At 44.7% G+C, this 12,067-nt stretch overlaps 1 protein-coding gene across 2 annotated transcripts in view; it reads left to right on the top strand.

Moving 5' to 3' along the window:
• Positions 1-11,601, top strand: part of LOC147441232 (putative alcohol acetyltransferase) — a 46,813-nt gene extending 35,212 nt beyond the window's left edge. Inside the window, exons 3-5 of one of the 2 annotated variants that reach the window (XM_086482907.1) lie at positions 10,818-10,927; positions 11,013-11,162; positions 11,343-11,601. In XM_086482907.1, coding sequence (XP_086339033.1) covers positions 10,818-10,927; positions 11,013-11,162; positions 11,343-11,412 — 330 coding nt within the window. In that variant the 3' untranslated portion in view covers positions 11,413-11,601. Of the gene's footprint in view, positions 1-10,817; positions 10,928-11,012; positions 11,163-11,288 lie in introns of both variants that reach the window. The other variant, XM_086482908.1, reaches the window with a different exon arrangement.
• The last annotated feature ends 466 nt before the right edge of the window (positions 11,602-12,067 follow it).

Raw genomic sequence — 12,067 nt, 5'->3', positions numbered from 1 at the left:
AGTCTGATTGCATTTGGGGACCACTTTTGGCTTGTATGAGTTTTTGGTAATGCTCTTTTGTCTTACCAAAGTCTTTACAGACTTTGGTCCTAGCACCCTCGGCAGTAGATTCAGTACCCTCGGCAGTAGATTCAGTCTCCTCTATTGTGCGTGTGACTCGTACGTAATGCCGACGAGCATGCCTTGTCACAAATTGCTTGTGTCAAGCCACTAAAGAATGGAGCCAACCTGCAGATCTTGGCCGAGGGGCCTAAACCCTAAGAAGAAGCAACAGAAGAAACAAAAGTAGCAAAAGATGTTTTACCAACTTATAACGTCTTGTGGAGTGGCCTATTTTTAAAGAAGAGTTCCCACCAAGTTCAGACCAATGGAATAGATCCCGGCTGAGGTGCCTAAAACCTAGAAGAAGAAAAAGAAACAGAAGTAATCCCCAACCAACTCATAGATCAACGGCGAAAGTGGTTGAAACGAAGTCAGACAAGTTTATTACCTCAAAATATGATGATATGGCACTTGTACGGACATCCCGAAATTTGCGGCAGATTTTCAGAGAAATCCCGAAATTTTAGGAAAGTGTTCTTTTGGGGTCAGCTTTTCATATTTGATGCGTTTAGGCTTTGGGCCTTTAGATATGATCCTTGGGGGCCCTTTCTGGCACTCTTCAGTGTGCAGATTGCAAAGAAGGTGCTCCCCGGTTGTTGTAATTTGCCAATCAACAATAATAAAGAAATATTGAAAGGGGCGTCAACGTTTGGGCCAGTGCTGTCTTGGGGTGGAACTCCGCCACTTCCCGTCTCGTGTTGCGCATCTCTTTCAGTTCAGTTGTTATTCGAAGTGCTTAACGTTGTTCAGTCGGTTCTTTTCCGTTGGCACGTGGTGCCTTTCCGTGTTACAATGGTATCAGATCTTCACGCATGTGCTTTTTTGAAAGCATACTGGTCCTATCAAAGAGCATACAAAGCAAGATGGCGCTTCCAGATTTTATGGGAAATTTTATGAAAGAAGCTTTGTGATTGACCCCGGACTTATTAACCACTCCCACCCTTACTCCATCGCGCAACGGGCGTGCTCCCGTCTTCATCGTTCTGTCTTACAGGGCCATAACGATCACTTGCAAGAGAAGAATCCAAGATTTTGTTTCGAGTCTGTGTTTGTCTCAGAGACATTGCCATACAGTGGTGGATGTCTATAGCTACCAAGCCGCACACTCCAAGGACTTGGCAAGCTTTCAAGAAAATTTTTACTCGAAGCTAGATGCCTTTAGATATCTTCCATCTTCTGGCAGAGTGGGGTATTCTGAAATGCTTGCTATGGAAACCCTAGCAGATTACGACTTGAAGTTTTTGGGTGAGAGATGTCTCTTCTGAAACCGATAACCTTGGAGGTCCAATGTGATTGCTATATCTTGGGGCTACCATCACCGCCACAGGAACACTTTCTGTCGAGGCCTCTTTCGACTATTCAAGAGCTTATGGACCATGTTGCGGTCGGGCTATAAACTTATGGAAGAAATCTAACCCTAATTGTTGGTGCAGGTTTCAAAATGGAAGGCCTGTCGACTGTTGAGCTCAATTGATGTCAAAAATGCTTTTCAAAATTTTGTTTGAGAACTTGTTTGGTGATTCTGTTTGGAATTTGTTTGAAATGGATGGTACCTGTTTTGAACATGTATTGGTGCCGATTTGAATTGTTTGACTTTGGTTTTAATATTGGTTTCATTGATTGGTGATTTTACTCCCAGGTGTAGTAGTGAGAAATGCTGTTTTGGTATTGTCTGAACCTCGGAACGATGCAGACGGGATGTCTAGGGAGCATTTTGTTGTATGCTTGAAAACCTTTGAACGATGCAGACAAGATTTCTGGGGAGCGTTTCGTTGTATGCTGGAAAACCTCTGAACTACACAGACGGGATGTCTGGGGAGCGTTTGGTTGTATGCTTGAACCTCCAAGCAACGCAGATTGCGGTCTGGGGAGCGTTTGGTTGTACCAATCCTCTAAACTCATGGCCCGGCCTTTTTAGGTTATTTGCAGGGGGAGTGACGAGGTAGTCGTTGAGTAGCTTCATACCACAAATCGTCTGTCTCGGGGGAGTGCTCAGCGCTGTTGGTTGTGTCTTGTAACATGCATATGTGAGCATTTGTGTTGCACTGTGATGTGCCAACCACTAAATATTCCTTATTGGATAAGATTTTTCTGGGAAGCCAACGGCCCAGGATATCAAGAGTTCCAATCTAGAATGAGACTCCTTACTGGATGAGATTTTTGTGGGAAGCCAACGGCCCAGGATTTCAAGAGTTCCAATATCTGGAATGAGACTCCTTATTGGATGAGACTTTTTGGGGAAGCCAACGACCCAGGATATCAAGAGCTCCAATCTGGAATCTGAAATTGATTGTCCCTCTGAATGACCCTCAAAAATTCTTGAGCTAACTTGAGTTGTTTTGAAGATATGTTGTAATCGCGGACGATTACTTTCTTTCAAGAAGGGGGGATGTCACAAATTGCTGACGTGTCAAGCCACTAAAGAACGGAGCCACCCTGCAGATCCTAACCAAGGGGCCTAAACCCTAAGAAGAAGCAGAAGCAGCAAAAGATGTTTTACCAACTTATAAAGTCTTGCCAAGTGGCCCTATTTTAAAGAAGAGTTCCACCAAGTTCCGACCAATGGAATAGATCCCGGCCGAGGGGCCTAAAACCTTGAAGAAGAAGAAGAAACAGAAGGAATCTCCGACCAACTCACATATCAGCAATCGAGGGGCCTAAAAAACCCTAAAAGTCAAAGAAAACTTGCTTAAAGCGCCCGAAAGTGGCCGAAACGAAGTCAAAGAAGTTTATAACCTCAAAATATGATTATGTGGCATCCATACAAACATCTTGAAATTCGCGGCAGATTTTTAGAGAAATCCCAAAATTTTAGGAAAGTGTTTTTTTGGGGTCAACTTTTTTCATATTTGATGCTTTTAGGCTTTGGGCCTTTAAATATGAGCCTTGGGGGCCCTTTCTGGCACTCTGCAGCGCAGAGATTGCAGAGAATGTGCTCCCCGGTTGTTGTACTTTACGAATCATTAATAATAAATAAAGAAATACCGAAAGGGGCGCCAGCGTTTGGGGCCAGTGCTATCTTGGGGTGGAACTCCGCCATTCCCCATCTCATGTCGTGCATCTCTTTCGGTTCAGCTGTTATTTGAAGTGCTTAAAGTTGTTCAGTTTGTTCTTTTCCGTTGGCAAGTGGTGCCCATCTCCGTTACATGCCTTGAAACCGGCCCTTAGGGTGGTAGACTTTAGCTTTCACCTGATTCTTTACTTGATAACTTTACTTGACTTTACGAATAAACGTGTGACTGGAATTAACACTTCAAACAAAGCACGGCTTAGCAGCTAGAGTGCTACCAAGCAGACAGTGACACCTTGTAGGCCTCAAAAGTTGGCGCCCCTTTCGGTATTTCTATTATTATAAAGCTTGGGAGAAAACTTGCAAGTTCCTACGAGCTGTCCCGCTTTTACCGGGCTGAAAATGGCCTACTCCAGCCCGATTTCGGCAGCATAACCGCTGTAGGAGGCTTCACGGACAAAATCCCCATGCCAAAGGTGACTTTCCCCGCGCATACGGACACTTTTGCAAACCTGGCGAGAATCTGCAGCACGCTGAATTCTCAGTTTTCTGCCCTAAGAAAGACGCACCAGATCACCTGTAGAGTGATCCCATCACTTCGCTGAAGGTCTGGGGGTATTAGGGATCAAATAGGGTCAAAGCCCTAAATGTTAGGTTCAGCGGAATGAATGCTGTATTTTCTCAAGATTAGTGATCTATATTTGCTCAAGGCTCCTTTTAGTTCTTAGGGAAGGAGAGAGCCTTCCGTCTTTATGGAGAGTGCTTGATCACGACAAAGTGAGTGGATATTGTGCGTGCAAGTGTAAGAGACTGAGAGGAGGAGAGAAAAGAGATACGACACCCGAGAGGTTGTAAAACCCTCCTCCGAAGGCCCCACTCTCGTCGGCGAGAGTGGTCTACTTTTGATTGCACTGATGATGCATGGAATGATGCAAACGGGGACTATGTCGATGACGACGACGATGACTTTAGGGCTGAATTTGGTTCTCTTCTATCTGCTGTCCACAAGGGCTTAATGGCTGAGAATCTGGGTGATCTTGGGGCTGTTTCGTATGGCTGAAAATCCCTGTTTTAGTGCTGTTTTTATGGCTGAAAATCTCTGATTTGTAGAGGCTCATACAAATGACAAAAACGCTGAGGTTCTTGCAATGATCAATCTGCGTTTTTGGGTTGATGTCGAGGGCTGAAAACAATGCCTTGCTGCAGGGCTGAGGCTACGTTTTTGTGGCTGAAAAACGCTACTTCATGCATGAGTTGCTAGCGTTAGCAAAATGCTGAGGTTGGCTGTCGGTAGGGGAGACAAACGCCAGGAAGAGGGAGCTTGATGGCGATGGGCTGTTGCTTGAGAAATGCCAAGGGAGGGAGAGAGGATGGCGATGCTAAAACGCTGAGGCTGATGGTGGAGGTCTCACCAAGGATGGCTTGGGGAGGATCTTGCTGAGAGAGGGAGGGAGTACTTGTTGCTTGGGAAAGCCTGCTGTGCTCCTTGCTCATCTGCCAAATTGTGCTAACTTGGGTTTGCTTATATATTAACTTACCCAATTTGCCCTAATGAGTACCCAACAAAAGTCACTTAATAAATAAGTGAAAAATGTCAAAAATAGGGAAAAATGGGACAAAGTCACTTGAAAAATCCCCAAACTGACTCTGATGGAATCTGATGGAAATGCTTATGCTTATGTAGTGTGCAACCAGAGGGTATGCATCTACACTAAGTGACTGGGCATGCACGGTCTACGAATAGACTCACAAAAGTGCGAGATCACTGTTAATCTAAACTGACTTGACTGACGGAAACCTTGTTATGGTGTAGCTTGTCCACGGACACATAGGTTGGGATGTGTCATGTGACATCCCGTCCTTTTCAAAGTGAGGTACTGGTACCGAACTGTATGGCGTCGAGGGAGATCGCCAACAGCATTCGGAATCCTGGAAGGGACTCTTCGCCGGCCCACTCTGATGTGTGGGTCGTGCTGTACTTGAACTTCATAAAGGTCTGCAATGCTTGCTTCTTTGGGCCGCGCCAAAAGCGACACAAAGTCTTTTGAATCTCCTTTCTTGCGTCAACTTCGTCTAGAGACCTGCTTCTTTCGTCGTCAAGAATCTCCATGGCTGAAAATTCCTGAAACCATCTCCAATACAAAACCATGAACATACCCATGCCATGTAAAGTGAAGGAAAAAAATCTTGTCTTCTCTAAAGACTGTGTATGCAATGTCGATGAACATAGAGACGGAGTGACAACCCGTTCATCAAACACATGCAAACAATGAGATCGAATCTTTCCTGTTTGATCAAAATCAGTCAATTGTGGCAAATCACATTGGAAATGCCCATGCTTGGTGCTCATACTGTCATATGCTCTTTCGGGTACTGTGTCATGCCATGGAAGAGACATGGAATGTGACTTCCTTGAATGCATACTTTTCAACTTTTCATGAAAAATCCGCATACATTAGTGCTCATCCATGAGAGAAACGTGCTCAATATACAATATGTCATGCCTAGGAAAAGGGATCACATAACGATGCTGACTAAAATACAGGAAACGATCACGAATGAAACACTCGTACAATGCGTGCTGACTAATCATGCGAACACATAATACTTCCTGTAAGGGTTCTTTGGACCTAAGCTCGAGAGCCAAGATCGGTTCTTCCTGAATGATCGAATCGTCCTGTGGGGGTTCTTTGGACCTCGACTCGAAAGCCAAGATCGGTTCTTCGTGATTGATCGAATCTACAACGAGGTTAGCTTCGCTAGAAAATGCATCCACTAACACATCATCCTTGTGAACAATCACATCATCTTCATGCAACTCATCATGCTTGTGAGAAATCACATCTTGATCATGCAAATCATCATGCTTGTCTTTATCATCCATTATCATTCAAATCATCATGCTTCTCATAATCATGCAAATCCTGTGTGTCATGCTGTGGAGAAAAAGAGATTGAGAGAATCTCCTTATCCCGTACCCTTTCAATCTTGTCTTGCATATTAGCAATGAGAGAGGGAGAATGAACTATCCTCCTACAATTCCTTGTGCTACGTTTTCATCTGGCGTAAGCTTAGGTTTAGCAATTGTGTTAGCCTTACCCTTAGATTCATTGGAAGAATTCTTTGATGAGAGACTGTTGGAAGATTGGTTAGAAGAGTTATCATTCTTACCGTTCTTACCGTTCTGAGGGTTCTGAGAAGTCTGCGAGGTACTTGTGGAAGTCTTGTTCTCCTTAGGCTTTCCCTTGTTGTGCTTCATCTCCTGTGCGAGAGCAATCGCTACCGCCTTGTTGAGATCGATTGGATTGATTGATATAGTCGTCTAATCCAAAAAGGAATACCTCTTTGCGTTCATCATCCGACATGCGTAATTGGGTACCTAGCTGCAAAACACGACTAGAAAAAGACATAACCGGCATACCATTTTGCTTGAGAGCGCGCCAATCGTCCTTCAATCGTGCGAGGTACTGAGGTGGCATAAACCGCGCCTTGAGCTTGTCTTGGAAATCAGCCCAATCGAAGGAAAGGGGCGTGAATCCGTCGGTTGCCTCTAGGTGCGCGGCTAACTGTGCCTCTTGCCATGCATGGTACCAATTGATGGCATCACCGGCAAGGTACATAGCTGCCGTCAAAACTTTGCTATTTCCTGTCTTCTTAGTTGTCGCAAAATAAGCATTAAATTGATGCAACCAAGAATGAGTAACCGTAGCATCCATCTTACCGTCATACTTACTGAAAGTAAACTTCTCTGTGACTGGATGGTTGGAATCCGCATCGTGGCTTGCGCCACTTGATGAACTTCCACGATCTTTGCGTGGTTCGGTCTTCGAGGCTAGCACGTGGGAAATAAATTCTTGAGTGCGTAGCTCCCTTTGAGCTTCACGCTCGGCGTCCCTTTCTGCTTTTCGTTCATTTCGTTCATCGCGCTCGCGTTCGAAAGCAAGGCGATTGATTTCTTGTTGTGCCAACGCAACGCGATTCGCTTCCAAAGTGACGCGAGTCGCTTCTTGTTGTGCCAGCATCATGTCCATCATTGACTTGACCATCATCTCCATAGGAGTTAGTACAACTCGTGGCGTAGATGGCGAAGGGGGAGGGTTGAAAAAGTCTCTTGGTGGGGAAAAATCTTCGCCGCCTCTCTCATGCTCATCACCTGTATGCGAGGTATCCATTCCGCTTCGGGTGACGACCATGCTCTATGATCTTTGGTTCTTAAGTTCACGAGGAACTTGGGTTCTTGAGGGTCTTGGTTCTTGGGTTCTTGGGTTCTTGAGGATCTTGAGGTTCTTGAGGTGTTCTTTCGCTTGCAAATCGCGTTGGAGAAGGATCTTCTCTTCACTCGAGTTCTACTCTTTTCTGCGGACGCACCCCTTGGCGGCCTTGCGCTCACACCAAGGTTGCTTTTTCCCACCTCACTTCGATTGGCCGGCCGCTAAGTGCACGGTCCGCTCTCAATGAGTGAAAAGAGACACAAGGGGAGGCTAGACAAGCCCTTCTTTCTTGGGATTCCTGTCACTCTTCAACAAAACACGATTAGGAATCGACACGCCCAAGCAAACTTGGGTTCGTGCGACCGCAACAAGCAAAAAAAAAATTCGTGTGGTTCTTTCCTTGAGTAATGCAGAACACTTCCAAAGCTTTGATACCAATGTTAGGTGCAGCGGAATGAATGTTGTATTTTCTGAAGATTAGTGATCTATATTTGCTCAAGGTTCCTTTTAGTTCTTAGGGAAGGAGAGAGCCTTCCGTCTTTATGGAGAGTGCTTGATCACGAACAAAGTGAGTGGATATTGTGCGTGCAAGTGTAAGAGACTGAGAGAAGGAGAGAAAAGAGATACGACACCCGAGAGGTTGTAAAACCCTCCTCCGAAGGCCCCACTCTCGTCGGCGAGAGTGGTCTACTTTTGATTGTACTGATGATGCATGGACTGATGCAAACGGGGACTATGTCGATGACGACGATGATGACTTTAGGGTTGAATTTGGTTCTCTTCTATCTGCTGTCCACAAGGGCTTAATGGCTGAGAATCTGGGTGATCTTGGGGCTGTTTCGTATGGCTGAAAATCCCTGTTTTAGTGCTGTTTTTATGGCTGAAAATCTCTGATTTGTAGAGGCTCATACAAATGACAAAAACGCTGAGGTTCTTGCAATGATCAATCTGCGTTTGTGGGTTGATGTTGAGGGCTGAAAACGCTGCCTTGCTGCAGGGCTGAGGCTGCGTTTTTATGGCTGAAAAACGCTACTTCATGCATGAGTTGTTAGCATTAGCAAAACGCTGAGGTTGGCTGTCGGTAGGGGAGACAAACGCCAGGAAGAGGGAGCTTGATGGCGATGGGCTGTTGCTTGAGAAACGCCAAGGGAGGGAGAGAGGATGGCAATGCTAAAACGCTGAGGTTGATGGTGGAGGTCTCACCAAGGATGGCTTGGGGAGGATCTTGCTGAGAGAGGGAGGGAGTACCTGCTGCTTGGGAAAGCCTGCTGTACTCCTTGCTCATCTGCCAAATTGTGCTAACTTGGGTTTGCTTATATATTAACTTAGCCAATTTGCCCTAATGAGTACCCAACAAAAGTCACTTAATAAATAAGTGAAAAATGTCAAAAATAGGGAAAAATGGGACAAAGTCACTTGAAAAATCCCCAAACTGACTCTGATGGAATCTGATGGAAATGCTTATGCTTATGTAGTGTGCAACCAGAGGATATGCATCTACACTAAGTGATTGGGCATGCACGGTCTACGAATAGACTCACAAAAGTGCCAGATCACTGCTAATCTAAACTGACTTGACTGAGGGAAACCGTGTTATGGTGTAGCTTGTCCACAGACACATAGGGTTGGGATGTGTCACGTGACACTAAACCTACAAAAATACACAGCAGGCTGTATTTTTCTGTTTTGGGCTTCGTTTCGCGTGCTGGTCACATCCGTAGCAAGCCCTCGAGCTCCCACACCTGTAGGGCTACTTGCCCTATGAATCGGGCGAGATTTCTTGTGTGAAATCTCTCCGAATTCACCTGTACTTGCTGGGGATTATCAACTAGCTAATCTAGTACTTGTGCAAGAGGCCCTTGCCTCGGCAATTGCGCATGAACGCACACAATTGTACATATAGATGAAAAGCCCTCGAGCAGGGCATCACGTTACTGTATTTAAAGGGGGAGAGAGGTGTGCGAGAGCGGAATCATCGCGCTACATAAAGCAAGGGAGAAGGCAAGCTTTCCATTGAAGTTGTGATCACCTGCACCCACTACTCACACACATAGTAGCATTCGAATAAGTGAAATTCAGCCTCTCTCTAATTTTTGGGCTCCCCTTTGCTGATGCGTTAGGCAAAATCACTTGCAATCGCCAAGTGTCCAATTTGCCTTTTTTGAGTTAAATTTCTAGTACCCACCAACTTATAAAGTGTAGTGAGGGGCCTAAATGACTTTGAATAGAGCTTAGACACCCTTCTAGCTTGGATTTCAGTGCCGACTGGCCCGACCATCTCGTGGCGACCTGCCCTTCCCGACTGCGGGTGGAACTCTCGGCTGTCGGCCGTCTCTCACTGGCCACACAATGTCCGGCCATTTGTGACTTCAAAAAGAGGGTCCCAAAAATTTAATAAAAAACAAGGAAAAGAAACCAAACACTAAGGTTAGTGGTTGCCACAGCCTCGTGACATGTCTTATAATCTCCTCCTCCTTGCCCTTGGTGTGCATGAGTCGTATTTCTCCTTTTTGGGCATCTTTTTTTGCCTCTTTATGGAAGTTTCTCTTCACTACCTCCACCGAACTCCTTCTCATTGCCGCATCTTCCCCTCGATACGTTCAGTAACTGATTTGGTGACCCTTCTTTGATGGTGTCCGTTTCCGCCTCCACAATCTCTCCTCCCTCTTGTTGGTGGAGGTTGCCGGTAAGGATGCAACGTCCGCCTTGAGCACATAGAATGCCTTTTGGAATATAACTTTGGCCTTTGGGCCCTGGTCTATAGACCTTGTGGCAAGGGTGGCCAAAAGGCTTAAAAACTGACCGTAGAGAGAGTCTACAGCACATAGGATGCCTTTTGGCATATTACTTTGATCCTTGGGCCTAAGCGTCTAGACCATGTGGCAAGGGTGGCTAAAAGGTCCCAAAACTTCCAAAGAATCAGCCCTCCAACCTGCAAGAGAATGTAAGGCCAGATGGTCAACATTCAAATCGACTGGACAAATTTGGAAGGGATAGGACATACTATACGGGACAGTTTGGGCCAAATGCAGCTGTTCCTACATCAGACAAGTACAGCACCTGACTGATCTGTTTTATTATCTTGATGGAAGACGTCGCGCCATGTTGTGCAACATACTTCCTGGTTGCTAATGCAGAATTTTGTGACTCATGTCTTTTGCTGGAAATTATAATTAAGCTGGAGTGTTCCTTAATGGATTTTTCAAGAAACACTGGTGATGGTTCTCCACCATTCAGTTTTCATCAGAAAGTGTTGTGACTTAGTACAGCCAACAAGACTGCGACTTTAAGAATTAGAGCCTTGATGGGACGTAACTGTTTTTTGCAAATAATAGAATGTATAACTTTTTGTACTGTAAAGCTGTCAGGTATATGTATGTAGAAATAAGGTGCTCAGTTACTTGTGGTTGGTAGATTGAGGAATGTGTAGCTCACTAGGTTGTATGCAGCAAATAGTGCCATTCTGAATTTTGCAAAACTGTGATTCAGAGCAGATATGGGTTTTAGATTCTGTACCTTGTAAGATAGATATCGAACAAAATGGAGAAGTGGAGGGGGTTCTCAAGACCATTCAAGAACTTCCAAATATATTACCTTCTCGCAGGTTCACCATTGCTTGCACTTTGGACAGACTGGCATTCTTTAAGTGGTCATTTATTGGATGAGTTCCTAAGCTACATTCACTGCAGATGGCTTGTGGAGCATCTGGTAGGGAGAGGCTTCTCCAAGTCGCTTGCTGACTGGCTTGGAACAAACCTCAGGAGGGTTGAACCTTCAAATGAGCAAATGACTTGGATATTTAATGTTGAAGGCATTTACGACATGTATCTTTCTTACAAGTAAGTTTCTTTAGTTCCTCCCTGAGATTTAATTGCAATGTTTGCTAGCACTTTTGCTTTTGCGTTTACTTTCATGGAGGTATCTAGGCTATATTTTCCTGAACAAAAATTAGCGTTTTTTTCCAGATCTTCACAGTTAAGTTGCAAAGAAAGCTAAATGGCACTCCATGTTTTATACAGGCAGAATGATTACTGGCCCTTCCTGGAGTGCCCCCCCAAAGGGGTTAGATATTGGCATTGTGAGGGCTGAGAAAAGTGATCGATGGCACCCATCCTTATTGTCTCAGTTGGAAGATCTGGCTACTGCTAGTAAAATCTTAAAACCAGACCAAGGGAGGGTCTCCTACCATGTACTTGAGAGGGCAGGGCATTGGCTGCATGTAGATAACCCAACTGGTTTGATTGAAATTTTGGCTCCGTCACTGGTGAAATTATCGTCCCAAGGATCTTAAGAATCTCTTTTTGTGGGTAATAATGGTTACATCAAGTCATGAGAAGTTTTGATTTTGATTGTTTTATTGAATGAACAAAGCCCAATATCACAATAGGGGACCGTATATAAACCGCGGTTGTCTTTTGGCTCCATCGTTGGTGAAATTATTGTCCCAAGTATCTTAAGAATCTCTTCTTGTGGGTAATAATGGTTACATCAAGTCATGAAAAGTTTTGATTGTTTTAAACAAAGCCCCATTATCACAATAGGGGACCATATGTAAACAACGGTTGTCTTTATATTTCCCGACTTTATACAAAAAGCAGAGTTGATTGTGTTTCCCGATCTTGAAGTTTGAATTGATCGCCTCGTGATTGTAATGAGTGATATCGTCAATTTAACCGTGGACTTGGCCATGAAGGCTGTGAACTTGCATAAAGGCAGCAGTCATCTGATTCCATTACTAGTGTTC

Source organism: Adiantum capillus-veneris, chromosome 15 (genome assembly GCF_014529385.1).
Source record: "Adiantum capillus-veneris isolate H3 chromosome 15, ASM1452938v2, whole genome shotgun sequence".
NCBI classification, from domain to species: Eukaryota; Viridiplantae; Streptophyta; class Polypodiopsida; order Polypodiales; family Pteridaceae; genus Adiantum; species Adiantum capillus-veneris.
This window is presented reverse-complemented; position numbering and strand designations above follow the sequence as displayed.